At 45.4% G+C, this 26,998-nt stretch overlaps 1 protein-coding gene across 3 annotated transcripts in view; it reads left to right on the forward strand.

The window, feature by feature from the left end:
- Nucleotides 1-1,146: 1,146 nt before the first annotated feature.
- The window catches only part of ntn2 (netrin 2), a 59,619-nt gene continuing 33,767 nt past the window's right edge, over nt 1,147-26,998 (forward strand). The window contains exons 1-2 of one of the 3 annotated variants that reach the window (XM_014158868.3): nt 1,147-1,353; nt 16,301-17,474. In XM_014158868.3, coding sequence (XP_014014343.1) covers nt 16,406-17,474 — 1,069 coding nt within the window. In that variant the 5' untranslated portion in view covers nt 1,147-1,353; nt 16,301-16,405. Of the gene's footprint in view, nt 1,354-4,849; nt 5,481-16,300; nt 17,475-26,998 lie in introns of those variants that run through there. The other 2 variants (XM_014158869.3, XM_014158867.3) reach the window with 2 other exon arrangements.

Here is a 26,998-nt window from a genome sequence, read left to right on the forward strand (position 1 = left end):
ACTGTTTCGCTGCCAGACAAGTCTCCGCTGATGTAGGTGTAGCAGTGGTAAGGTGTTGGGACTGCTTTTGGGACTCTGCTGTTGGGAAGTCTTAATGTAGGCCCTAACAGTTTGTGGGCACCGTTTGTCACCGTTATAGTGCAATTAATGTATTGGTTAGTGTTGTGTAGTGGCTTTGCTGGCATGCATCTAAAATATGTTTTATTTTTTTGCCTCACCAAGATTAACATGCTAAAATCGCCACTGAATGTGCAGTGCCATAATTAGTCGAAAGGATGAAGTATTTTTAAGAAGCGCAATGTGTTCCTTAATCGGCACTTAATCTGAAAATGTAAGGATAAACAAAAACAATCTAAATGAATGTATAGTTAACGGCATGCTCCATATATCTCTTAAACTATCCTTAAACACCAAAAGCAAGGGAGCGATCAAACATTTTGTAGTAAGGCATTATTAAGGATACAATTCCTGATATCCTTGATATGCCCATAAATTGAAAAATAAAGGGCACTGAGGGAAATTTAAGAGGCCAATTGTTTAAGGACGACTTAATTCATTTTAAGGGGTCTTGGCATGTTTTACGGGAAAGTTAAATGATATGTAATACTAATTTAAGGCAGTCCTTTTTCCTAGTGCTACCTAAATATTTTACAGGGAGTTTGATATTTCTCTCTCACCTCCAAATGTAGACTTAAGTCTATAATAGGCCTAACGTTATCAACTGTCCAGAATATGTTTCCAGTCCTGTTTTGTGTTATTGTCAAGACAGATTGAAGAGCGGGAAAATGATCTTCCCGCTCTTTTATGAGCTCGCCCCATATCATCAGTTGTGTCCACACCTGACATCGATTCACTAATTAGACAAGATGCAGGACAGGTTTTGCAATTCTTTCAGTATTTATTGTCACCGTGAGTTAGGTGGGTATAAGGTCTCCAATTTGTCTGTGTATTTTGCCTTGTTGGTAGCCTATTTTGTTTACTTTTGAGTTTGCTTTCGAGTTTAGTTGCATTTAGAGGACTATTAGCGGTTGCGTTTTGAATGGCCTACAGTTGCATGTGCGACGCGCGGTCAGAAGAGGGCGCACTCTACCCACTTACATGTAGGTGTGGAAATTCCCTCAGAGGAAGGTACCTTCGGCTCTTGCGCTCAGCAGCGGAGATGCCAAAAATGAAGCTAGGCAAAAGCCGGAGGCTGACATTTTCTTAAATGTGTCCGCCGCAGGGAACCCAACGCTGTAGAACGGAGCTTTGGAAAAATCCCTGGAGCTTGTTTTTGAGACAAAATCAGTAATCCAAGTGCAGCAACACAAAGGACTGCAGAGCGCTCCCCGCTTGGATTCACTGTGACAGCAAGTGAGTGTGTTGCCTGCTCTTACTCTTGCTTTCATTCTTCCTTTGATGTAGCCTAATCTGTCACCACTTGTAATTAGAGTGATAATCTACCTAGATTAGTGCCTGCCTAGTTTAGTTCCTTTGTCCAGGACAAATGGGACAGTTACAGTGGGATGGAGATGTTTGACTGATGCATGTTTCATGCTGTGTGCATGCATTGGTTCATAGGCCTATTTACAGTATTAAAATGTTACTGCTTGTTAAATGGTTACTGCATGGAGACCAGGCTAAACTATATGCATGTAGGCTAAACTACATCATAGAGCACTGTTTAGTAGCCAATTTCATATTCAATGTATGACTGCTTGGTTTAAAAAAAAACATTGGCATGATCACCCATGTAATCAAATTGCTGTTCCATCATAAGGTAATGATTGAGGTTAACACATTGATGGATCAGGGTTAAATGCTTTCAAATTATTACTGCCCTCTACTGATATTATTAACAAACTAAGCAGATTTAAAATGACATCATTTTGACAATAACACCATCCAATAAGATTGTAAATCTTTCTAAGCAATCTATTCCTTCACACATACACAGCCATGAATAATATTATTATGATAGAGATGAAGTCAACTTAGTGAGTGGAAAAAGTAAATGGGCCTATTTCTTGATCAAGGTTTTGCAGATGTGTGTATTTAAAACAAAGGATGGTAATAAACTTAGAGATGAAGGGTCCTATATAACAAATATACAGCTTTAAGTTGAAAATGTATTCATAGCTGTATTAACCGTGTTCCATGTTGATGATAGGGAAAATATTCCGATTATATAACTGCCAAAAAGGTTGAAGGGAGAGATGCCATAGAAGAGAGGATAATGTGAAGGAAGGGTCGAGGGAAGCAAGGAAAGTAAAGGAGAAGAAGGGAGAGGAGGACTGAAAAGAGGAGATGAATAGCAATACTGGAGAGGAAGAGGAATGAGAAAAGGTTGAAGACAAGGGAGGAAAGGAAAATACCATTTTAAATACTTTCAGGTTATATGGCAATTGGTTATAAGACAATAGAGGGGAGTTTATTCATGTGTTCACCTATTGTTAACAACACTACATGACCAAAAGTATGTGGACACTTGCTCGTCGAACATCTCATTCCAAAATAATAGGCAATAATATGGAGTTGGTCCCCCCTTTGCTCCTAGAACAGCCTCCACAATTCTGGCAAGGCTTTCCACTAGATGTTGAGGGACATGCTTCCATTCAGTCACAAGAGCATTAGTGAGGTCAGGCACTTATGTTGGGCGATTAGGCCTGTCTCGAAGTTAGCGTTCCATTTCAACCTAAAGGTATTTGATGGGGTTGAGGTCAGGGCTCTGTGCTGGCCAGTCAAGTTCTTCCACACCATCTCGACAAACCATTTCTGTATGGACCTCGCTTTGTGCACGGGAGCATTGTAATGCTGAAACAAGAAAAGGCCTCTTGGCCTCAAAGTTGGTAGCACAAAATCGTCTAGAATGTCATTGTATGCTGTAGCATTAAGATTTCCCTTCACTGGAACTAAGGGGCCTAGCCCAAACCATGAAAACAGGCCCATACCATTATTCCTCATCCATCAAACTTTACAGTTGGCACTATGCATCCGGGTAGATAGCGTTCTCCTGACACCCGCCAAACCCATATTCGTCCGTCGGACTGCCAGATGGTGAAGCGTGATTCATCACTCCAGAGAACGCATTTCCACTGCTCCAGAGTCCAATGGCAGTGAGCTTTACTCCACTCCAGCCGACGCTTGGCATTGCGCATGGTGATCTTAGGCTTGCTCAGCCATGGAAACCCATTTAATGAAGCTCCTGATGAACAGTTCTTGTGCTGACATGGCTTCCAGAGGCAGTTTGGAACTCGGTAGTGAGTGTTGCAACCATGGACAGACAATTTGTATGCAGCACTTCAGCACTTGGCGGTCCCTTTCTGTGAGCTTGTGTGGCCTACCACTTAGCGGCTGTGCTGTTGTTGCTCCTAGATGTTTCTACGTCACAATAACAGCACTTACAGTTGATTAGGGCAGCTCTAGCAGGGCAGAAATTTGACAAACTGACTTGTTGGAAAGGTGGCATTCTATGACGGTGCCATGTTGAAGGTCACAGAGGTCTTCAGTAAGGCCATTCTTCTGACAATGTTTGTCTATGGAGATTGCATGGCTGTGTGCTCGATTTTATACACCTGTCAGCAATGGGGGTGGCTGAAATAGCCGAATCCACTAATTTTAAGGGGTGTCCACATAGTTTTGTATATAGAGTATATTAGCCTCTCACACCGAGAAGAGGAGATAGGACTCAGGAAAGTAGGGGAGGAGAGGAAGATGAGACTGGGATAAACTCAGGCACAGAGCCTGGAAAAATAGGAACGAAGAGACACTTTTGCTGCCCTCTGTATTTGTTATGTACTTCTCCTCCACCAAGACAGACAGATGCGAACACACATACACACACATACACACACACACACACCGCGCGCTCTTTAAATCATGCTCAAACTTTATAATGTAAGATTTTTCAGGGCTAAGAACCATATTACAGAATATTAAAAGATCCATTGTTTTGGTTCAAAAATTCTAAAAGAACAAATGAATCAGTTGTTGTATAGCCTGGTGCTGTTACCCCCAGTGGATGGTGCAGTAAATACACTAAGAATGTTGATCAGCTTACAATGGAGTCAGGAGGCACTAAGGATTTGAAAGAACCACATGGGGTGCAGGGGCACGAAATAACGGTGTGTGTAATTATTCATTGCTACACCTGCAATAACACACCGGACCGAATATGCGTGCACTGTAAATGAAAGGTTTAGAATATAAACCAAACATGATAGTCCCGTCGAGAGTTGTTAAATTAATGGCGCAAATATTTTCCGTTTACCAACTCGGTTTTTATGCACGAACGCACAGTGACATAATGAACGTTTAGCCTACTCACGCTGACAAAGCATATGCCACATAATCTATGGCCTATTAACAAATTAACCACGAGGAATTATGAATGAGGGGGGTCTTTATTGATGCAATGCTGTTATTCTTACCCCTCGCCATAGTGGCGCATGAGGGACACTGTGGGCCTGAAGGGACCTCTCTGAAAATGAGAACGCATAGACCTGCAGAAAATGCCTCGAATCTCTAAACGTCCTCACAATAGGCCTGTTCTTGGATCCTCAACCAAAGACCGGCGCTGCAAGCAAAATATAATACCCGTTTATTTAATTAGGTGCCCCCTTGTCTGTCATAATAAGCATGTCCTATATGTGGCTGTTTTGGAGCGTTGGCGTCCACTAATATGACCAAGCTGGTTCTGGCTATTATTATAATTAATACGTTATAACAATCGCATCTGCCTCTAGTTTCTGCAAGCCCTCGAGCCCCCTCAACTGAGTTTCAACAAGTTCAATGTTTTGTGTTCTCATTACGACCGCCATATGGTTGCCAGCGAAAACACCAAGCATCGGGCATTCATTTTAGCACGCTCACAGTAACACAAGCATTATAGCAACTGAGGTATAGGCCTATAATGGTTGTAAAATGATACGCGTTGGTTTGTTTAGTTATAGCTCTTCGTTTGACAACACTTACAAAGGTTGATATCGTTAGTGTATTTTTTATACTTAAGTTATTTACTCCACATTATTGTGAGGCAAAGATGCACATTGCCTTAATTCAAATATGTATCTCTCTCTCTCTCTCTGCTTTCGCGACTGTGATCCAAGACGCTCTTGCGCGCAAGGTTAAGAAAATCTGGAATTGATTTTAATGGGGAGTAGCCTATCCCTCGCTTGCTTTTCAACCTATGGATGTATGGGTCTCTTTTCACTTGGTCTGAACGGCGCGTGCGAGTGCAGCGTCTCACCTCTGTACTGTGTCCCCCTTGCCTTGCCCATGATATCTGTCGCTTTTGGAGAATACTGAACGTGCCTCTGTTTCTAAACAGCTTTGTATAATGTACCGTCCTCAAAACGCTCGAGACTGAGTAGACGGGACTTGTCCATTGCGTTTGGGAAGAAGATTTTCTTCTGACAGATGCACATTTATTTTTGATTGTTTTGGACCTGAAACGTTGGACTGTGTTGTCGTTTTAAGAATCGCCAATACACCGCTCTTGGGTAAGTTTGATGTTCATTTTACGCATTTAACACGTGAGTTTACGAAGTCAATTTCAGTCGTTTCCAGTAGCCTATGTTTGTCTGTCTTCATATGCTCCATTATTTAGCTCACATTCATGAAGTTGTATCAAATGTATTTCACTGTGGGATTTTGTATTTCTTCTGATATATTATTAGGCTGATCCACTATGCGTAAAGCACTGTTAATTACGCAGTTGTCTAATTAATATCTTCAATAACTGTTTGCTCCTTATGAATTCAATTCACATTATTTAATTATTGCAATACGGTTTATAGTTATTATTTTGTAGGAAAAAAGTTAAGGTAGCCGTTATTATGTCACGCTTGAAATGATGGGGCAATATCCAGCCTATAATTTGTTCAGATGAATACATATTAGTATTGTTTATAGTAATACAAGTATAGTGTAGTGATATTAAGGTTAGTGGTTTTTGTAGGAAACCTCTGGGCGCACTGAAATGGAGAGGCAAGGCGGACAGGTGGGCGATCAAAGAGCGCGGTGAGCGAGATCTAGCGCGCGGTGTGAACTCTCCTTAGTTTACAGCTGCCCCGTGGGTCGAAGGAAAGAACGAGAAAAACAGCCTAAACGGAGAATTTAATATAGGTTGCAAGAAGTAGGTAGAGTCCATGTGTTTTAATATCAGTCCAATCTAGGCTAAATAGAGATGCCAAACCAGGCACTCCTCGTATCCCGCATTCGAATGTAGCCTACACCGTATGCCAAGTCTCCCAATGCGTTTGTCAATTCTAATATTTTCCCTTTACTTTGACGCCACCGCATTCGTACAGAAAAACACGAGAATGGAAGATTAGGAAGTTATATTTTTCTGTCTTGAAGCGTATAGGTCCATGCTACTCGGGATCCTTGGGACGTCCATACCCCATTGTAGTTGACATTTAAAATGGTTAAGGTTAGTACGGATTATGGTTAAAGTTAGGGTAAGGGTAAATTAAGGTTAGGGTTAGGGTTTAGGGTAGGGACATCACAAGGATTCCGATTAACCAATGCTGATACCAACAAGTTTAAACCCCACCAGTAATGAAATGAATTGAAGGATAACATTGTTGCGAGATACAAGTCAGAACCAAATATTTTCTATGTGATTATATTATATGAGTCCAATTTTAAAAAAAAATTCTCGACGAAAATGATTGGCAAGTTTTCTTGTCTTGGCAAGCCCGATTTGGCTGATATGGCACTGAGCATGAGTCCTATGAAACTATTCACCTCGCAATTATAATTAGGAGGCCCTTTTTCTCAACACTCACATCCTATAGCCTATAGGCTACATATTACAGACTAGCAGTAAAAAGCAGACAAGCTGCAGGGAGAAAGAGTTACACCACAACTGCAATAGATTCCTTATCTTAAATGCTTCGATTGAGCTAAGGTATGCCCCTATTAGAGATTAAAGAGTGTCAGCCACTTGACCCACTTATCCTCATTCTCCTGGCAAATTGCTGGAAGCCATCCAGAAAGATGGTGTTGTTGATACACCCTTAAGTTGTTCACTCAGATAAAGAAAATGTTGATATGGTTTTAACTGTGGAATGTGGCAACCTTATGAGCAGGATTGTCTGGTCAAATGCAACAACTGCACTGTTATTCATATAGGAATGTCTGTGCTTGTTTTTGTGAATTAATCATAGTCATTTAATTGCATCATGTTATGATCCATCAATAACACACAGTCAAAGGTTGAGCCAGGAGTCACCAGGGCTCAGGCACACGGGTGTGTAAGCTAATCCACAGGAACTCACTCCAGCAGGTTTATAAACTCCTTCTGGTGGTGTGTGTGTGTGTTGTTGTAACGTAAGCAGATCATTTTGTCTGTGCTTTTCAAGGCAGGATTCCTTGGGACTCTTGGCTCCGTCCACCTGAACGAGTAAAGTCAACACGTCCAATATATTTTTCTTCTCTGGTTTGAACAGCTTGAAGGAGGGAAAGGAATGCTGCTGGTTCTTTTCCCCCCGCTTGTTTTTTCTTCTTTCGGCGGGCCTGAGACAGCTGTTGGTTTGCAGAGATCAACATTTGTCATCCTTAACAAACGAAACAAGCTGATTGGAGTGTTAAGCTAAGTCCACACATTTGACTCAACTTTGACCCTTTATGGAAGAACAGCCAGTGAGCCCGAGTATCGCAGATTCATCTGATTTCATATCTGAAACTATTCATTATCTTTGGCTTTAGCACCAAAAGGGGAATGCCCATATAGTTCTCTTTCCCCCAAATCTACTGCATTATTTTTATGCTGTGTCTAATGGTTTGGCATAGGCCTTCAAAAGTGGCTTTTCACAAGGAATCAGAATGGGCCTACCTCTGCTCCTCCTCAGTTCTAACTGTTGGCACTCTGCACACAGAAATGTAACTCTTTACTAGGGAGATGGAGTGTGGGGATAGATAGATAGATAGATAGATAGATAGATAGATAGATAGATAGATAGATAGATAGATAGATAGATAGATAGATAGATAGATAGATAGATAGATAGATAGATAGATAGATAGATAGATAGATAGATAGATAGATAGATAGATAGATAGATAGATAGATAGATAGATAGATAGATAGATAGATAGATAGATAGATAGATAGATAGATAGATAGATAGATAGATAGATAGATAGATAGATAGATAGATAGATAGATAGATAGATAGATAGATAGATAGATAGATAGATAGATAGATAGACAGACAGACAGACAGACTGGTGGCAGTGTGATGAGTGACCATCCTTAGCACCCAACCACACCACATCTCCCTTTCACCTTTTACATTGGAGGTGGGAGGGAAGACAAAACATTGTCTCTTCTGTATTTTATATGTGTGTGTCGGTGTCGGTGCAAGCCGGACGCCCCTGTTTAACTGCTGCTCGTCATTCGTCAGTGTGACGCCTCGCGCCCCCCTTCCCGTGGGATGATCCCGGGCCGAGATTCCGAAGCTCCATCCCACCACTCCCCGCTCCCTGCCAAGTCCGCATGTGTCAGCAGCACACATTTCCTCCAGATGCAGAAGGGTGTGTGAGGTCTGTGCGTGTGCGTTTGTGCTCAGGGTGTTTTGACCACCCTGCTATCTAAACCATTTTAAGGTTGAACTCTTGTTTTATCTCAATTATCAATAAAGAAAATGCCATTAGTGTACACATGCAGGTGTTTTAGTTCTATCTGAAGGAATCCAATACTTCCTTTGGTTTGGGGTGAGTTGTTGTCGACTCACTCGCTGTCGACAGGCACCGCATGTCTGGCCTTCCCAAAGGTACGACAACCACATGTGTTCGCCCCATAGCCCCAGCTCCAACTCATCTCAATGACAGCCAGTCAGCATGTGGGCACAGGGGGTTAGGGGGACACAGGGAAACAGGGCCAGTAAAATAGCAGGTGACTGTCATAAACAGAGCCTGGCTATCATCTCTTTTCCTCTGGCCCCCGGGGGGCTGCCATGGCAACATGAAGGAGCAGACCAGCTCGGTGGACCGGGAGGGCCTCTCTCCCTCTCTCTCTCTCTTTTCCCTCCCCTCCCGGCCATAACTCACCGCTGTGCAGTGTACCATTACCCTGCTCCAGCCTGGAAAATGGACATCACCATCGAGCTCTGTGTGGAAAGGGAGGGAGAGAATGGGAGGAGTAGATGGAGAGAGGTGGATAGCGAGGGATAAGGGGAAGGGTGGGTTGTCTGATGATTCAGCCCCTGCCTTCAAAAACCCTGGCACCCCTGATAATATATGAGTCTCCGTGTGTGTGAATGAGAGCGCATGTGTTTGTCTGAGTGTGTGTGGTGTGCATGCCCGTGCCTATGTGTGAATGAGAGCGTTTGTGTGAGTGTGTATGTATGTGGGTGTGTGTGTGTGTATGTATGTGAGCGCTAAGAGCATTTTGAACACTTAATAAAATTATTTGTGGCATCCCCCGTCAGTTCAAAGTGGCCCAGCTAGCTCTGGCAGTGGGGAAGTCTCTTGTACAATGGAAAAAGCTTTTTTCCTGTTGGAGGGCTCGGGGAGAAACCACAAGCCTGCCTACCGCAGAGCCAGCCATCAAAGGGCTTTGAAGCACACACCTCAACCCCCCCTCTACAAACCACTTCCCACTCCCTCTGATCCAGGAACAGCTCACCTGGCACTTCTGACCACCACGTCCGACCGAACCATGGTTACACCCCCCCACATGGGAAATCGAAAACTCCTCGTAGCGTCAATGAAAAGCCATGTATGAAAGACATCTAAGGTGGCTCCTCAATCCTCACTTAAAGCCTGTCATCCGGACCCAGTATGTTGGAATAGGCCTGTAGGCCTTACACATGGAGTTGTCACTGATGTCTCCATATTGTGAGATCTTCATTTAGAAGATCCGGACGGGAAGTCTCCTGTCTTCTCTCTGACGTCTCACACAGCAGTGGGTGTCATCCATCCCATCTTGAGAACACATGTAGGGGGAAATATATTTCTTTTTTTAAAAGCGGATCACAGCTTGACACAGGCTATAAATGCTTTTGGCAAAGGCCAAACCGCCAGCACGTTATGAAATGAACAAGCCTCTATCTCCTCATTAGCCAAGGTATATTTCTCCCTGATTCCCGTATAAAACATGTTTCATATGAAAGGTATGTGTTCTATGAAACTCAGGGATGAGCTCAAGCCCTTATTCTTTCCCAGACTCCACAGTTAAAATCTCCATGTCCTCAAACCAAGATGGGGTGGGGGGTGGGGGATTTGTAGGCCTATTTTAGGATGGCAACAATTTATAGTTTGGAAAGGCAGTATTAAATTGTATCGCTCTTTTTCTCGGTCTCTCGGTTTCTCTCTCACTCTCTGGTTACAGATGTTCTATCATTCTCTTGTTCTCTGACCCCCCCCCCCCCCCACACACACACGCACTATCTCTTCTCCAATCTCAATAAGCCCAAAGTAGGAAGCCACTTTAAACCTAGTGTGTGTGAGTCTGTTAGGAGCAGGATGAAAGGTCAGGTTTGTGTCGTCTAAGTCTAACGCCCCCCCCCCCCCCCTTATGGTATTGGTTATGATTGGGTGGCTGCAAACTGATCCTAGATCAGTGATAATGTACTTGTACCCGGAGCAGTGAGTCATGTATGAGGTCAGGGACTCGAGGCCTAAAACTTCCTCTCGGGATCTCTCCATGGTACTGAACCACGACATCACGGAGTCAGTCAGGCCACTCTATAGGCTACCGCACATTACTTCAGAGTAAATTAGGTAGATCAGCATCCAGGGTCAACCGCATCCCCAGGTCAGGTTGATTTAAGGTCAGTGATGCCTTGTTCCCCCTAATGGTGAAAGTTAGGATTGGAAAGGGAATGCGGATCCTAGATCTTTGCATCTGGGCATCTTATGGCTTCCTCTCGTTTGGCTGGGTGTTTGTGTATGTTGTCTCTATTTACCTGATGTTTGCTAGTGTATTTGCTGGAGTTCGTTGTCCTAAGCAAGTGTTAGTACAGTACTTTGCCTGTCTGTCCGTCTTGATGTGAACAAATTCACATTTTTCTGACACTGTTTCACCCATGAGTCGACCTTGCGCCATGTTAGCAGTCTCACATCCCTCCCTTTCCAAGCCACAGACTCGTACTCACAGACCAAAAACACCAAATTCACAGAATAAACAGAAAATAACCCTAACTTGTGATATCAGCATTTTTTGCCTCCCTTTGTAGTGGAGTGTAACACAGAGAACCCCAAGCTTAGTACAGCTTCCTGTCTGGATCTGTGAGAAGTAGCCTGACCTGCCTCCTCTCCTCTACTCTTAGTAGTTCTGGATCAGGTTCTGTTTTAATAACTACTGGAGAGTAGGCTGGGCCGCAGCGGCTGCATTCCTCTCCTGGGCGTTCTCGCTGTCTTAGAATGGAGAGCGAAAGAGAGAAACTGTTCTCTGCCCCTGAAAGCCACCTTCTGTGGCACACTGTGTGTCTCTTTGTGTCAGAGATAGTCCCCCAGTGCTGGACTCTATGGGGGAGGTTCCCTCCCTTTACAGTTTTGTCATTTAGCAGATGCTCTTATCCAGAGCGACTTACAGTAGTTAGTGCATACATTTTAAAATTTGTTCGTTTTCTCTCTCTCTCTCTCTCTCTCTCTCTCTCTCTCTCTTTCTCTTCCACTTCAGAGCAGGCGTGAGACTTTTCAAAATTTGTCAGTGACCCCCTTGCTAATGACACCCTCAGCTGTGAGAGTTGACCCCCTCTTGCCCCTGTTCCTCTCCTGCTCTCTTGTTCACTTGTTCCATCATTGGATTTGGTTTGTGCCACTAATACCCTATTGCCTGTGGACTGTCAATCACGTGTATTTACCCTGTGCGTGTGTGTGTGGTGTGTGTGTGTGTGTGTGTAGGGGATTTGCACAGTCAATCAACCCCACCCATTTAAATGCATACGCTGCATCTCCCATAATTATGACTGGACTCTGATAGACAGTGTACAGTAGTGCCCTCTTGTTCACATTTAAAAAGTCCTCCACAGTTGCCACAGCTGCTAACAGGCCAATCAGGGATTACTGTACACTGGCCCAGTGACAGACAGCCATTGGGGCACCGAGCCTCCTCCCAGGGTCATCTGAGTGGAGGAGCCCCAAGGAGATCCATTCAGCCTCGTGGTGAGAGGGCCACCTCCCCAGCACACTGCCCCAGCATGGGAGTCCCTGACTGGGCTACGAGGTGGATCAGCTGTCCCTCTCCCCCTGCACCCCTCTAGTTCTCCCTCCCCCCGGTCCCCCACGCCCAAGCCAAATAAAGCCTCTCAGCACCTCCTGTTTTCCTAATCCGTGAACTCTGACAGAGGAGCCGCGCTTGAAAGAGACACAACTCAACATGGGATGATCTCCTGGTGACGGGAAAGCTGAAAAAACGCTCCCCGGAATTTCGCGGCCAGGACCACCCTATTCCTCTCTCTTCTATCCCCCCCCCCCCCCCCCCCCCTATTGTTGATTGACCCTCTTAGGCAAAACCTATTGGATCAGTTCCAATCACATAAACACCCTGATATTCCTTGTGACATTGCAGGACCTTACAGAACCAGAATCAGCAAGCGGCTGATAACTTGTCATGTATTCCATGCACATAAAGCCATATATCAACCTGGGGAAATAAATTGGTTAACCTCTCGGGACTCAGAAGCAGTAAAGCATCTTGTCGTGTGCAGTGTTAGATTGCAAGCACTGGCCATTTCAGTCCTTACTGAATGACTAGGCACTTTAGCCAAGTGGGTGGAAATACTGTAATTTTTTTAAAGCAGGTTTGTGTGAATAGGCGATTAGATTTCAATTGAACCTGTAGGCCTAGCACATGACATGCGGAGCACTCCACTTGTAAGAAGTAGCCTCTCCTTGGTAGTTAGCCGTAGTTAGAGCCAAATAGCAAAGCGTTTCTGTGTGGTATTCCCTACTCCTCACAGACATTCACACAGCTGTTGCTACTTCAACCACATTTAATGAGATACAGTGTCTGCCCCTGTCGAGAAGAACTTGTGGCTTGTGAAAAACTCTGTCAATGCTGAGAGCAGCAGATCATTTCTTGCTGAAGCTCAAACTTACCCGAGTGTTTCGGAGAAGTCAGCCTATGCCTCTCTGCTGACGTTTCGGCTGAGAAGTTTGTGGAATTGGCACACACACTTGTCAAAGTTCTACAGAGAACAAGCAAGTTGAACAATGTCGGTCAGTGACGTTTCCATACCAAGGACATAGTGTTGTTCCGAGCTAGACTAGAGTGGCTATGTAGCGGTTAGCTTGAGTTGTTAGCTGTAGTGTATGCTTTCACTGTTAGCTTATGTTTTGAAAAGCTAACACAGAGTTGCTAGGTTTTTTAAATGTATTTATTTTTATTTAACCTTTATTTAACTAGGCAAGTTAGTTAAGAACAAATTCTTATTTACAATGACGGCCTACCCCGGCCAAACCCTAACCCGGACGACGCTGGGCCAATTGTGCGCCGCCCTATGGGACTCCCAATCACGGCCGGTTGTGATAGAGCCTAACTAGCTAGTGAGTGTTCTTTTCAGGGGGAACTGTTGAGGTGGAATTAGAGTGGCAATGGCACTGTTCCTCCTCTGTTTAACCTATGCGTCTCATCTGCCAGACGTGCTTGACAGCACCAGACCGCTGGAAGAATCTCCCGGCAGGCCGAGCAGAGCTGTGTGTGGACCACACCATATTTAGTCATATTTAGTCCGCCACAGACCAACGATGTTGTCCTCCACCTTAATCTGTCTCCCCCTGTCTCTCCCTCCTTTTTTATCTCCCTCCCTCTACTCCCTCTTTCCATCTCTGTCACTTCCCCCTCTCCCTCGCTTTACTTCTCTCCATCTCTGTCCTCACTCGCTCTCCCTTTTAGATGTCTCTGCCTTATCACTGTCACTCGTTCTCTTTCCATCTCTCTCTCTCCCTTCCTCCTTCTCTCTGCCTCTTTCAGTTATTTATTTTTCTCTATCACTCTCAGACACTTTTCACCCCACTTTGTACCTCTCTGCCTTTCCAACCATGCTCCCTCTCTCTCACTGTCCGTCTCTGGAATAGTCACTGCATCCCCCCTCCCTGTCTCTCTCTCTGTCCCTCCATCTCTCACCTCTCCCTCTCTCCGACGGGCACGGCGCTGACGGAAGCTGGACCGCGATGCTAATGAGTTGCTAATTCCATCAGCGGTCTCCTCCTGTGGGCCTGCCCTGGCTGCCTGGTCTGGCTGCCAGGCTTTGATGATGGAGTGCCTCCAATGATGTACTCCCGCCTGCTCACCCACTTTAGCCTTTCCCCTCAGACATGTCCCATTGATCATAGTCTTCCACCCTGCACTCCTTGCCAAATCATTTATGAACCAGCCTCGTTCCATTCCTACTCTCCATTTTTCATTACATGGAATTTTATTTGATGTGAGGTGGACAGGTTTTTTTTAGGTGCTCGGATGGCTGTGAGAGCATTCCATTCCGTACTTCAATTTGGCCTTAAGTACAGTTTAATGTTTGGGAAGCGAAATAGTTGGTTTGTTTATTTGTGTGTCGCCTTTCTAGGTCCAAAGACTGTTCGCGAGAAAGTCAAATCAGAGTTTACTTTGTTCCCATAGAACATTGTTAGGGAAATATATGTAAACCCGTCTCCCAGAAATGCACAAGAATGCATGTTTTGCGGCCAAGTTAAAATAAATAGATAAAGAAGTTGGAATAGAAAACCATTGACATTTCTGTTCCATCTCGCTATCTCTATCTCTTTACATTTTGATGATCCTCTTTCCGTTCTTACCACACACACACACACACACACACACACACACACACACACACACACACACCAACACACACACACACACACACACACACACACACACACACACACACACAACACCACCTCCAGCCAGAGGAGAGGTGGAGGCTTGAGTAGAAAAGAGCACCCCTATTTACCGGACCACTGGGCTCTTTCTCCAGTGTTCTGAGAGTTGCTAGCTTTGGAACCCCTAAAAAAGAAAAGAACAGAACTTTTGTTTTTCGACTCATTTTAACTCGCTCCGTCTGCCTTCCTCCTCGACTGAAGTGCAAGGCAGATGCAGGCTTTTGTTTAGCCAAGGAGGGGAGGGATGCCGAATAAGAGGAGTGAGAGGAGGAGAAGGGGGGGGGAGAAAGGAGGGGCAACAGTTTCATTGTAGCTTAATAAATTCCTTGCAAAGACGATCGGGGCGCCTTCTCAACCTCTCGGCTGTCTGTCTCAAATGGGGTCCTTCCAGGCTTGACACCCCGGCAAATAAGGGGGGGGGATTAGGGAGGAAAAGCCCCGGGCTGTATACATCTCTTTTCTCCCTCCCTTTCTCGCTCTACCCTACATCTTTCTCTCATTCCATCTCTCTCTCGCTCCTTCTCTCCCTCTTTCCCTCTTTGGAAATGAGAGGCCCCTATCTGGTGTGGAGCCCATTTGAATGATCTCATCCAGGTACACTGACAGTCTGAGATTTATAGAGACCTTTCAGCCCAAACCAATGGCTTTGTTACAGCCAGCTCTGCCAATGGAGCTTTCCAGGAATCTGCCTCTGTAAAGAACACATTGTTGCCATCGTAGCCCACATATAGCTACAGTACCTCGGTATATGTCCAATGTTTTATGTTCAAAAGGCATATAGAGCTGCACTTGCCTAGTTGGGAAATAAATACTATATTGTGTTCAACACTGTGTACAGCTAGTTGTTCGTCTTTAGTTCCTCTTTAGGTCAGTGTTCTTTTACCGTTGAATTGGGGAGTTGGCTAAGGCACGTGCGGCTGACGGCTCTGCCCGTATATTTTGAACGGGGGATTATCTGGTGACTTCTGCCATGCGCGCCGCCGAAGCACGACCAGAATGCCTCGCCACGACCTGAATGGAGGTGCTGAAAGAGTCGTGCCATTGAAATTCAGGACTTGGTCGCGCCGGCCCCAAACATCTAACATCTCTCTTTATATGGTCACTCTCTTTCTCTCTCTTACTCACTCGTTCTCCCCCCCATCTCTCCCACTACCTCTTTTACAGGCTTTTAGTTAATGAAAACACTCCATTACTCATTATAAGGCCCTGAGGTGTTTTGAAATGTCACAAACATGACATTTAGCTCATATGAGCAAGCTTATGGATATAGTAGGGTTGAATTGATGACAGTAAGATGACTGGAAGTGTTTTGGACGATTGGACGTGTCCACAATAGCATGAGAATATCTATATTACTGAACTGTGAATATTTTCATCAATAAGAAGAGGTAAAAAAAGTTGTTTGTTGATTTGAATCCTTTTATGGCAAGCCCTGGCACTTATCTCTCCCTCTCTCTTTTCTTTCTCTTGTTCCTCTGTTTCACAGGACAGGCTGCGGTGGTCACGGTCACCCTAAAGGAAGGGTCTCCTTCCACTCCCCCCTCACACCTACACAAACACTCCCTCGGACACACACGCACACACACGCAGGATGAGGGAAGCCTGGAGGTGCCTGCTGGGGCTTTGCCTCCTGGCATGCTCCGCCTCTCCCGCCTCCGCTAACGGTCCTGCCAATCCCTTCGCTGGGCAGCAGACACCCCCAGACCCATGCTATGACGATGCGGGCGCTGCCCGACGTTGTATCCCAGAGTTCATCAACGCCGCCTTTGGCAAGGAGGTGGCCGTGTCCAGTGTGTGCGGCCGGCCGACGCCGTCCCGCTCTTGTAGTGTGGTGGAGCGCGGTGATGAGCGGCCCTCAGTGCGCACCTGCCAGATCTGCGATGCGGCAGACCCGCGGCGTGCCCATCCGCCCTCCTACCTCACTGACCTCAACTCGGCCCACAACCTCACCTGCTGGCAATCGGAGAACCTGCACACCTCGCCGCACAACGTCACCCTCACCCTGTCGCTGGGCAAGAAGTTTGAGATCACCTACGTCAGCCTGCAGTTCTGCTCGCCCCGCCCTGAGTCACTGGCCATCTACAAGAGCATGGACTATGGCAAGAGCTGGACGCCTTACCAGTACTACTCGTCCCAGTGTCGGCGCATGTACAACCGGCCCAACAAGGCGGCCATCACCAAGCAGAACGAGCAGGAGGGCCTGTGCACCGATGGCCACACCGACCTCTACCCCCTATCCGGGGGGCTCATTGCCTTCAGCACTCTGGACGGGCGGCCCTCCGGGAAGGACTTTGACAACAGCCCTGTGCTCCAGGACTGGGTGACAGTCACTGACATCCGCGTAGTTTTCAGCCGGCCCCAGCTGCCACGTGAGCTAGGGGCAGGAGGAGGGGGGATAGGCGGGGGAGGCCGGATGGACGAAGACCCAATGGTACCGTCCACGTCTCTGCCGGCGTACTTCTACGCGGTGGGGGACTTCCAGGTGGGCGGGAGGTGTAAGTGCAACGGGCACGCCTCACGCTGCCTCAAAGACAAGGAGGGCAAGCTGGTGTGCGACTGCAAGCACAACACGGAGGGGCCCGAGTGCGACCGCTGCAAGCCCTTCCACTACGACCGGCCATGGCAAAGGGCCAGCGCCCGCGAGGCCAACGAGTGTCTACGTGAGTCACAGCTCTAATCAGCATTTTCTATCAGTTTTGATTCTGTTCTTTTCAATTTTGCGAATTTCAACCATTTTTTTACCCTCTTTGCATTTGCATTGTTGAATGTGTAGATTCATTAATTCAATCACACCTCATAACTAGAAATTGATTATTTAATATGGCAATGTTAGACAATTCATACGTACACACACACACACACACACACACACACACACACACACACACACACACACACACACACACACACACACACACACACACACACACACACACACACACACACACACACACACACACACACACACACACACACACACACACACACACACACACACACAGAGATATTTGAAATGTTTGTGTCAGCATGGATTGGAATTCTTCAGTACTCATGCAGTTTTTGAACAGAGGAAGGTGCTTGATGATCTGTGTAGTGGATTTACCATGTATTTGTGTCCTGCAACTTTGTTTTTTTGAACAGTACAAATCACTCATTATAGAAATATCTGGTCCGTGAGAATACTCATCAATTCAATGGCCACCATGTTGAAAGGACCATGACATTTTTTGAACAGGGTCTACTCTGTTACTTATCTTTCTATATCCAAGCACCCCCTCTATCTCTCCAACTCTCTCTCGCTCTCTCTCTCTCACCCTCTCTCCCTCTCTCCCCGCCCTACCCTTGAGTGAAGGAGGTATTCTCTTCCAGTGACAAGCTCCTGAATGCGTCTCAGAATTCCTAATGAGGGAATGTGCGGGATAGGGATTGAGCCCTGTTGCACACCCACCCATCAGTGGGCTTGTGAGGCGAGACGGGCCCAACACAAACACGTCTGTCTGGGATTCTGTGTCTCTCTCTCTCTCTCTCTCTCGCCTCCTTCTCCACATTATCCTCCCAAAAGCCTGTGAATAATGAGCAAATTGTTGAATTACAGGTGGCAGTTCCTTTATGCGACAAGTAGCATACCATTTTCCCCCCTTTAAATATGGACAAAACATGGGTAACGTTAACTTATATTTGAAAACAGCACATGGTGGTGTTTCTGGGTGGATTCAGCTTAAAACCGAAATAGTCATTTTTGGTATTATTAATTTTAATCCCCCATTTTCTCTCTAATTTCAACAGCTCTTTCCCTGAAGCTATATTAAAGAGTTTGATTAATGCTCAATCTGTGTTCTGAGGTTGCTGTACAGGTCCCAGCATTGGAGGTAAATTTAAAATAAGAGTTTGACTATAGTAAGGCTAGATGTGTGTGCTGCCTGAATACACTGGATGACTTGCTGTTGACACAGTTGAAGATGAGGGTGGAATGTTCCGGTGGCCAATGCCAAATGCAACCCATCCCCAACCCTACATTGCCCAACAGATTTACAGTACACCGAAACGCAGCAACAGTATTTGTGATTTCTGTTTTATTAGCTCTATATACAGGACTCCTGAACACTCAACCCAACTTGATGTTTTCTGGGCTCCCCTCTGAAGTAAACACGCCCCCTCACGAACAAGTCTAAACAGCGAATGACAACAGCTCGAGTTGTTGGCACACCACGGCAACTAAGTCATCCAAGAATGTAATTTGGCAGTGATTGCCATTACTTCAAGACATGTATTCAAAAAAGAACCATCCAGACACTCTCTGAAAGCTTGGCAAGTGAAATTGCAGTAATTTTATCAGATTACCTTTTTATGGGATTACTGCGTTGTATGATAAAGTGAACACAGATTTTTTTAATATGTCAAATTCAGTTACTGCGTGTCAGTAGTGATACTTTAAAAAACGGGCGGAGGTGAAACCCAATTCAGGTCAATTCTAATTGTCATAAACATGTGTAGCCATAGGAAAATAACACAGTATTAGAAGCCACTGTCCCACTTTTAACCTTCCCCGTAACTAAATAAAATTACAGGCGAGTAAAGAAAAAAACAGGAGTAAAACATTGAAAAACAGTGTATATTTATCTAACATGTTGTAATTGCCAGCGCTGCTGGCCTGAAATCATATTTAGCATTGAGCGGTGCCAGATCTGCCAAGAGAGTGACAGGGCCAGAGGAACATAGCTGGGGCCATTGCAGTGCTGCTCCAAGGAGCGGGTCTGTTTCTATTTCCCCCCTCACTCTGTCCCCTGACAACCACCCCAGACCCTCAACCCTGTGCCCTTATAGTCACACCCGCCTCATACCCCAGCACCCTCCATTCCTACCCTTGATTATGTTCTCTAACTTCCCCCAAATCTCCACCCCTCACGCTCTCACTGTCTCGCTTTCTCTGCGCCCCGTTGTCCAGCTCCTTCTCCTACACTCTTACTCGCTTGACTTACTCTCAACCTTTACCACCGCCCCCACACCCGACTCTATCCCGTAACTCCCTCGCTCTTCCCCTCTCCCCACCCCTCTCCTGTTATGTGTCCCGTGGCTGTTTGGGAAACGTTCCACCTGCTTCCCGTAGATCCCTCCTCAGTGGGATTGATATGTCACCTCCGTCCATTACTCTTGGACTAAATGCCATGTGTGCCGCGGCCAACACTGATGACCTAATCCCAGCGCTGATACAGGGCAGTCAAAACCTAACGCATGTTGCACGCTATACCTGATCACAGATCAGAGGGGACGCCAAACCCACGGTCCCTTCCAACATGTCCCTAATTACAATGTTCCAAAAGGCCCTTTAGGGCTCATTCTAGAATGACTCCGCCACAGTGCTGGTTCCAAAATGTCCTCAAAAGTGTGCTGGACTACGTTTAAAAAAAACGTCCCCACGGCACACTGAAGCTCATTCTTAAGAGTGTCCCCTCCCTTTGTTGGTCCTCGGCTGGCTTTTTCCTTTCTGGCGCTGCAGAAAGCAGTGGGCCGCACAAACGAGCCCTGTAGGACACCACCGCGTCAGCAGCAGCAGCCGTCTGTGGCGCCGGGCCGAGGTGTGTGTATTCAGTCTGGGAGAGGGTGTGAGATTGGCACGCTGGAGAAGCCGGGGTCCCCAGGTGTCACCGGAGCCCTTCTCTGGGCCATGGGTCCCAGGGCTGACGGGGGGGGGGGGGGGGGGGGGGGGGGGGTTGACTACCATTAAATAAATATATGTTTTATTATATTCTAACAAAAAAATAAAAAATACCAAACATTAGGAACACCTTCCTGATATTGAGTTGCAGCCAACAAGTGACATCGATAAGGGATCATAGCTTTCACCTGGATTCACCTGGTCAGTCTGTCATGGAAAGAGACTGTTCTTAATGTTTTGTGTACTCAGTGTATGTTATATTGTATATTATATTCAACAACAAAAAATGTCTTCCATTGATACCATTTGAAACCAGCACAGCTGTGTTGCTGAAGAGAAAACACAACTTAGTCCACATGTTTTTGTAACACGTGCATCGTGCCCCATTAGCGTTTTGACCTTCTTGCCTTAATCGTTATCATTCATTGAGATTATTAAAAGATACTTTTAATCCCCTTCCCAGTTCTGAACTGAGTCGAGAGCTTGTATGGTGGTGTGAGCCAAGCCGAGCTGTCTCTCTAGTCCTGTTTGATTGTTCACGGGTCTCGCTAATGTTTGACATGCGCTTCGCAGAGATTACTGTCTGGGTTTTTGGCAGGCCCAGGAACCGTCTGCAGACACAAACCAGCACACACACGCTCCCCGCCCGCCCTGCCGCCCCTCCATGAATCCTGCCCACAGACACGAGTTTACAAACCCAGAGCCATAGCAGTTTGCAATCGAAGCTAAAATAGGAGAGTTTGAGATGGCCTGTTTTTCTAAAGGAGATGTCATGGAAAAATAGTCTGCTTGGTCTCATTCAGAGCCAAAAGATAAAATGCGGTCGGGAACAGGTGAATAACAAGTGTTAGATTACTTACTACGATAGGATGGTGCGTTAGTGTGATGGTGGTGATGGTGTTATGGTTATGGCATGCTGGTAGTACAGAGTTACAGAGCTATATCATTACTGAGATGATATGGTGGTATGAGAGCCTGACTGGCACGTTATAGTGTGACGCAACGGCTTATAATGAAGTTGACTGTTTAATTTGACTTTGATCACAAAGTTTTTGTCGGACAGAACAGTTAACAAGTACGGTGGTGGCTTTTGACTGTCAGACTACATAACTATATATTTTATTACTGTGTGGCCATACAGTCCTGGCTCTCTCTGCCAGTGTCAGCCCTGCTCGGCCTTACCCTGCCCAGGTTTGCTCTTTGGCCAGCCAGCCTGTTCTCTCATGCTATTCCTTCTCATTAGTGTAGACTAGAGTCTACAGACCATGCCGGGTTCTGCTAGGCTCAGCCCTCTGTAATCCAGAAGTCCACACTGGGAATCACAGTACAGGCCAGACCCCACCAGCTCTAATGGACCCGACAGGCCATGACTGGATACTTAGAGCATGAAGCACATGAACTGAGCATAAAGCACATGACTTCAGCAATGTGCCTAGCATTTGTCTGAAAGCTGCTGAGATAATGAGAGTGCATCACATACTTGAACAGTACGTACAGTATGCATCACAGGAGGTTGGTGGCACCTTAATTGGGAAGGACGGGCTTGTGGTAATGACTGGAGCGGAATCAATGGAATGGTATCCAATACATTTTAAATTTTTTTTTTAAAATTTAGCCTTTATTTAACTAGGCAAGTCAGTTAAGAACAAATTCTTATTTACAATGACGGCCTACCCCGGCCAAATCCGGACGACGCTGGGCCAATTGTGCGCCGCCCTATTTGACTCCCAATCACGGCCGGATGTGATGCAGCCTGGATCAAACACGTGGTTTCTAGGTGTTTGAAGCCATTCCATTTGCTCCGTTCCGGGCCCTTATTATGAGCCATTCTCCCCTAAGCAGCCTCCACTGATACATCCATTGTTCTGGACAGACTAAATACACGTAGTCTGTCCAGAAAAATTCCTCTTTGAATTATTGAACATCTTATATCATGCTTATACAATGATCTATTCTAGATCAATATTAGATCACGTCTGCCATGCTAATGAGGCAAGCTTGATTTGGAAATAGGAGTTCTATAGAGAGAGAAGGGAGAGATGGAGGAGAGACTTTTTTGAAGTTCCATTGCCAGACTCCTTCTGCCTTTGAGGGGGCTCAGTATTTTTAGTAGACCTCTGTTTTTTTGGAAACTATTAGCAAGAATTAGGGGGGCGTTGACAGATGGGTTGCTGGAGAAAGCAGGGCGGTCCAGGAGGGTGTGTGAGTGTCTGGTTGGGCTCTACCTCTGGCAGACCCAGACCCAGCGCACACGCATCACATCGTCTGGGACAGAGCTGTAAGACCTAAGCACACAGATCTGTTTGGAACTCTGGAAACACTGAAGGACACAGGAGCCCCAAATGCCAAAAAAATCCAACTCTCTTTTCCTTTTTTTCTCTCTCTCCCTCTCTCTATCTCTGTTTCTCATTCTCTCTCTCTGTCTGACATGGGGCAGATGGTTACGCGATGCTGATTATAATTTCAAAGCAACGCTCCATCTTTTCACAGCCATGCCCCCCCCCCATCCTTCCACAGCTTCTAGCAAGGGCAGTGAGAGGTCACCTCTCCTCTCCTTCTCCACAACATATTCATCACACCACATTTAGGCACCAGATCATAAAATTACTTCATTCTCACACACGCACACATCGGTTCGGGTTGCAAGGTCATATAGAATTTGAATAACATAACGCATTAAATTGAATAACTTATGTGTGTGTGTCAGAAGCACAGACACTGTTGGCTTTCTTTGAGTGCCTCGACCTGTGTTGTTACATGTATGTTGCCATGTTCCTGCTTTCACTAATTGACTGCAAACCCCTCCTCTGCTGTCGCCCAGGGCTCGCCGGGACCCGACACTTCAATTACTTACAGCGTGACACCCAAATGAGTTGGGCTGGGGGAGGGGGGGACGGGACGAAAACGAAACCTCCTGTGCTTTCAAATAAATTACACGGGCGAGGAATGTTGTTCTAAAATCAACAGCCCTATGAAATGGTGCCTTTAAGGTGGTTAGCGTGAGCCACGATCGTGGCTAAGGCTTGTACGCATGTGCATCATGATTGGGGCATCATGTAAGGGTTTGGTTTTCCTTATCGTTAGTGATAGATTTTTTTGCAGACGTATGTCAATATCGCAATGTCTTGGTTTGTTTAGTAGTTTTTCGTCCTGTTTCTACAGCTTTGGCTAAGCCAATAGGATTGGTTTCCATTGTTGATTGGCTGTGTCTGATTCATTTCAGTTTGCTTAGTGTTTCTTTTTCTATTTAGCCACCCATTTGGGTCTTCTGGCAGCATGAAAAGACACTAAAATACAAAAAACATTGTTTTAAGACCAAAATATCCACAACATTAGCAGAGTAATGTTGGAATCCTGGGAACCTTCTGTAAATGCCTGTGGTGTAATGCAGGGTTTCCCCTATATTCATTTAGCAGCGGTGGGCCGCCACTCCCCAAAATACATTTTTCAGGATGGTAAAATGTTTTCAGTGTGAACTTAAACAACTAAAACCAGGATTGTAGAAAAGATAATGGAGTTATATAGTTTTAAATAAGAGAACTAACAACCACCAGAATAAAAATTAGACTGTCAGGGAGAATTAGAAATTCAAAAAATGTCATGGCGTGGGCTACCGTTGATTTTGTTATAATGTTGGAGCCACTCCGATAGGATAAGAACATGGCATAAGCCATGGCAAAATGTGTAGAATTGCAGGATATTAGCTTTAGAACTGCAACATTTTGTCTCTGTGGCCAAGAGGAGGGCCTCTAACATTTACGGCAGGAGACTGGGCGTGGTAGTAGCCGTGGCCAATTGAGTCGTCTCCTGCCCCTCCACGCTAACTTTGCCACCGCTGCTGACAAAAATCCTAGGGGAAACACTGGAATGGTGTGTGTATATTTGTGCATTTGTATGTTTGTAAGTGTGATTTCGTGTGTGTGTGTGTGTGTGTGTGTGTGTGTGTGTGTGTGTGTGTGTGTGTGTGTGTGTGTGTGTGTGTGTGTGTGTGTGTGTGTGTGTGTGTGTGTGTGTGTGTGTGTGTGTGTGTGAGCCACGCATAATCTGGGTGTGTGATCTGAGATGTGGCGTTTCATCACTGTGCCAAGGCAAACTGCTGGGCTGGGGCTCCAGTTAGGTAGCGTGCCCACCCGCCCTCACTCCCATGCCCCCATCTCACTCCATCCCACATATGTTAGCAATCACAACCAGAAGTGCCCACCATTGGGGTGTTCTGAGCCATAATTGAATCTTGTCAAAGTCGGTGACCTCCCCCAGCGTAGAATTGACTCTCTGGGAGTTATGTTCTTTAAGCAAGGGGGTACTATTTTATGCTGAGGTTGGGTTTTAAAACTTTTTTTCGTCCTAATGTCATAAAATGTACCATTATTTCTAATAACAGTTTCAGTTTGGGCCATTTTTTTCTGTTTGAGGTCTCTGCGGAGTCTTCCTTTTAAAGTGTTCCTGTAAAAATATGTGGGTTTGGGCTCCTAGCCATTGTTCATCGTGGCAGGAGAATCTGTGGGTATGTGGAGAGCAGAGCATATCTGTCTATCGGTCTGAAAAACGTACATCTGTCTGCCTTTGCTGTCGAGCCTGTTTCATCCGTGTTTTGTATGGCTGTGTCTCCATAGCCTATTCCAGTTATTCCCAACCTTTTTCGGTTACTGCACCACCAACTGAATTTTGAGGGCTATACCTGAGATAGGCAGCTAACTGGCCAACATTTTCTAGAAAGACGAGCTTGAAATGGGCATAAAATCATCTAATCGACTCGACAACAACAAAAAACATATCTATCTTTAGCTGTGGGTTTTTCAAAGTTAGCTGGCTATGGCTAACTTATTGATCCCGCTTTGTAGTATACACATCTGGTCTATGTGTATGGGTGTACATACTCTGTCTATAGTAAACTCTAGAATACTTGATCTATATTTCTAACGATGTATACAGTACCTATGAGCTGTGTGTGTGTGTGTGTGTGTGTGTGTGTGTGTGTGTGTGTGTGTGTGTGTGTGTGTGTGTGTGTGTGTGTGTGTGTGTGTGTGTCTGTCATGTCTGACTGGACAGTTACAGATATTTGCGGAGTGGTTTTTTAAATGTGGAGCACTGGAGTTTTCAGGCTGAAGACTCATCCCTTTCCTTCTCTTTTCCCCTCCTTATGGAACAGCTCCACTGGGACACTCCAACCCAGTTCTGCTTCTTCATTCTCTCTCTCTCTCTCTCTGACTGCTGCTCAAACCTCTGCCAGACTCCTCTTTTCTCTACTACAGGGCTTTCTATGTCTCTTTCTATGTCTCTATGAAAAGGGAACGGGCAGAGACTGGTTTATTGAAGGCTCCGAATGTTACAAAGGGAGTGGGGGGGGGTACGTCTATCTTTAGCCGTTGAGGTGAGAGGAGGGATTGATGCAGACTGGCTGTGAAAAGATCAAACAAGAGTCAAGTCCAGTAGGCACAATTTTAAAACAGAAGAGATTCAACCTGAACCCATTTGAGAATTGGATTTTTTTGGTTTTCCAGTAGGGATGAGGGAAAAATGTATAGTTATTTAAATCGGGATATTATTTTGGAAGATATATAATATCGTTTTGACAATATCACAATATTATTATTTTAGTTGGCTGTGCATGCCCCAAAAAATCCAGTATTTTTCCTTCATAGCTTTTTCTCCATCTTCTTTTTAAAAAGAGAGCCAATTTCTTTTCAGCACTTTTATTTCCATGACTGATCAAAACGTGTATTCTCATGGCTCTCTCTTGTCCTGCTGCAGCGGACATATGGTGAGCAATGTGTTTGGAACGTCGAATCGCAATTAAATCCCAGTATTGAATCGCAAAACATATAGAATTGTGAGAATCGCGATACATATCGTTTCGCCACCAAAGTATCGTCATAATATCGTATCCTCTGCCATTGGGGGTTAGTATGTGTCTCTCTGTTTTGGGGGGAGATGGGGAGGCAGATGGGTAATGCTACAGAGACAGCTCTCGTGTATTTTAAATCCCTTCTCTACTTCTAGTCTTTTTTAATTGACGGGTTATATATATTTTTTGATATTTCACAATTTTTGGGGGGATTAAGCTCTTTTAAGGGCTGTATGTTAATGCAGAATATTTGACAAGTACATATCTAATGCTCTATCTGTCTCTCATTTCCCTCTGTCTCTGTTTTTCAGCCCCGTACCCCCTTTCTTCCTTGTGCCATCTGGCCAGGCGATCTGCTTGTTGGAGGTCATGGTGGTCTGGCCACCATAATGACACATGTGGCTCTCTGTGTTTGTCTCTCTCTCTCTCTCTCTCTCTCTCTCTCTCTCTCTCTCTCTCTCTCTCTCTCTCTTCTACTTTCTCTCTCTCTCCTCTTTCACTCTCTGTCAAATTCCATTTCAACGTACCATTCTTCTCTCTTTCTCTCTCCCCATCTCTTTCTCTCTCTCTTTCCCCTCTCGCTCTCTCTCTCAATTTCAACACACACCTCTTTTCTTTCTTCCACTTTCTCTCTCTCTCCTCATTAGAGTGAAATATCTCAGTTATTTATAGTTATTACCCAC

This window comes from Salmo salar, chromosome 19 (genome assembly GCF_965601325.2).
Source record: "Salmo salar chromosome 19, fSalSal1, whole genome shotgun sequence".
Lineage (NCBI taxonomy): Eukaryota > Metazoa > Chordata > Actinopteri > Salmoniformes > Salmonidae > Salmo > Salmo salar.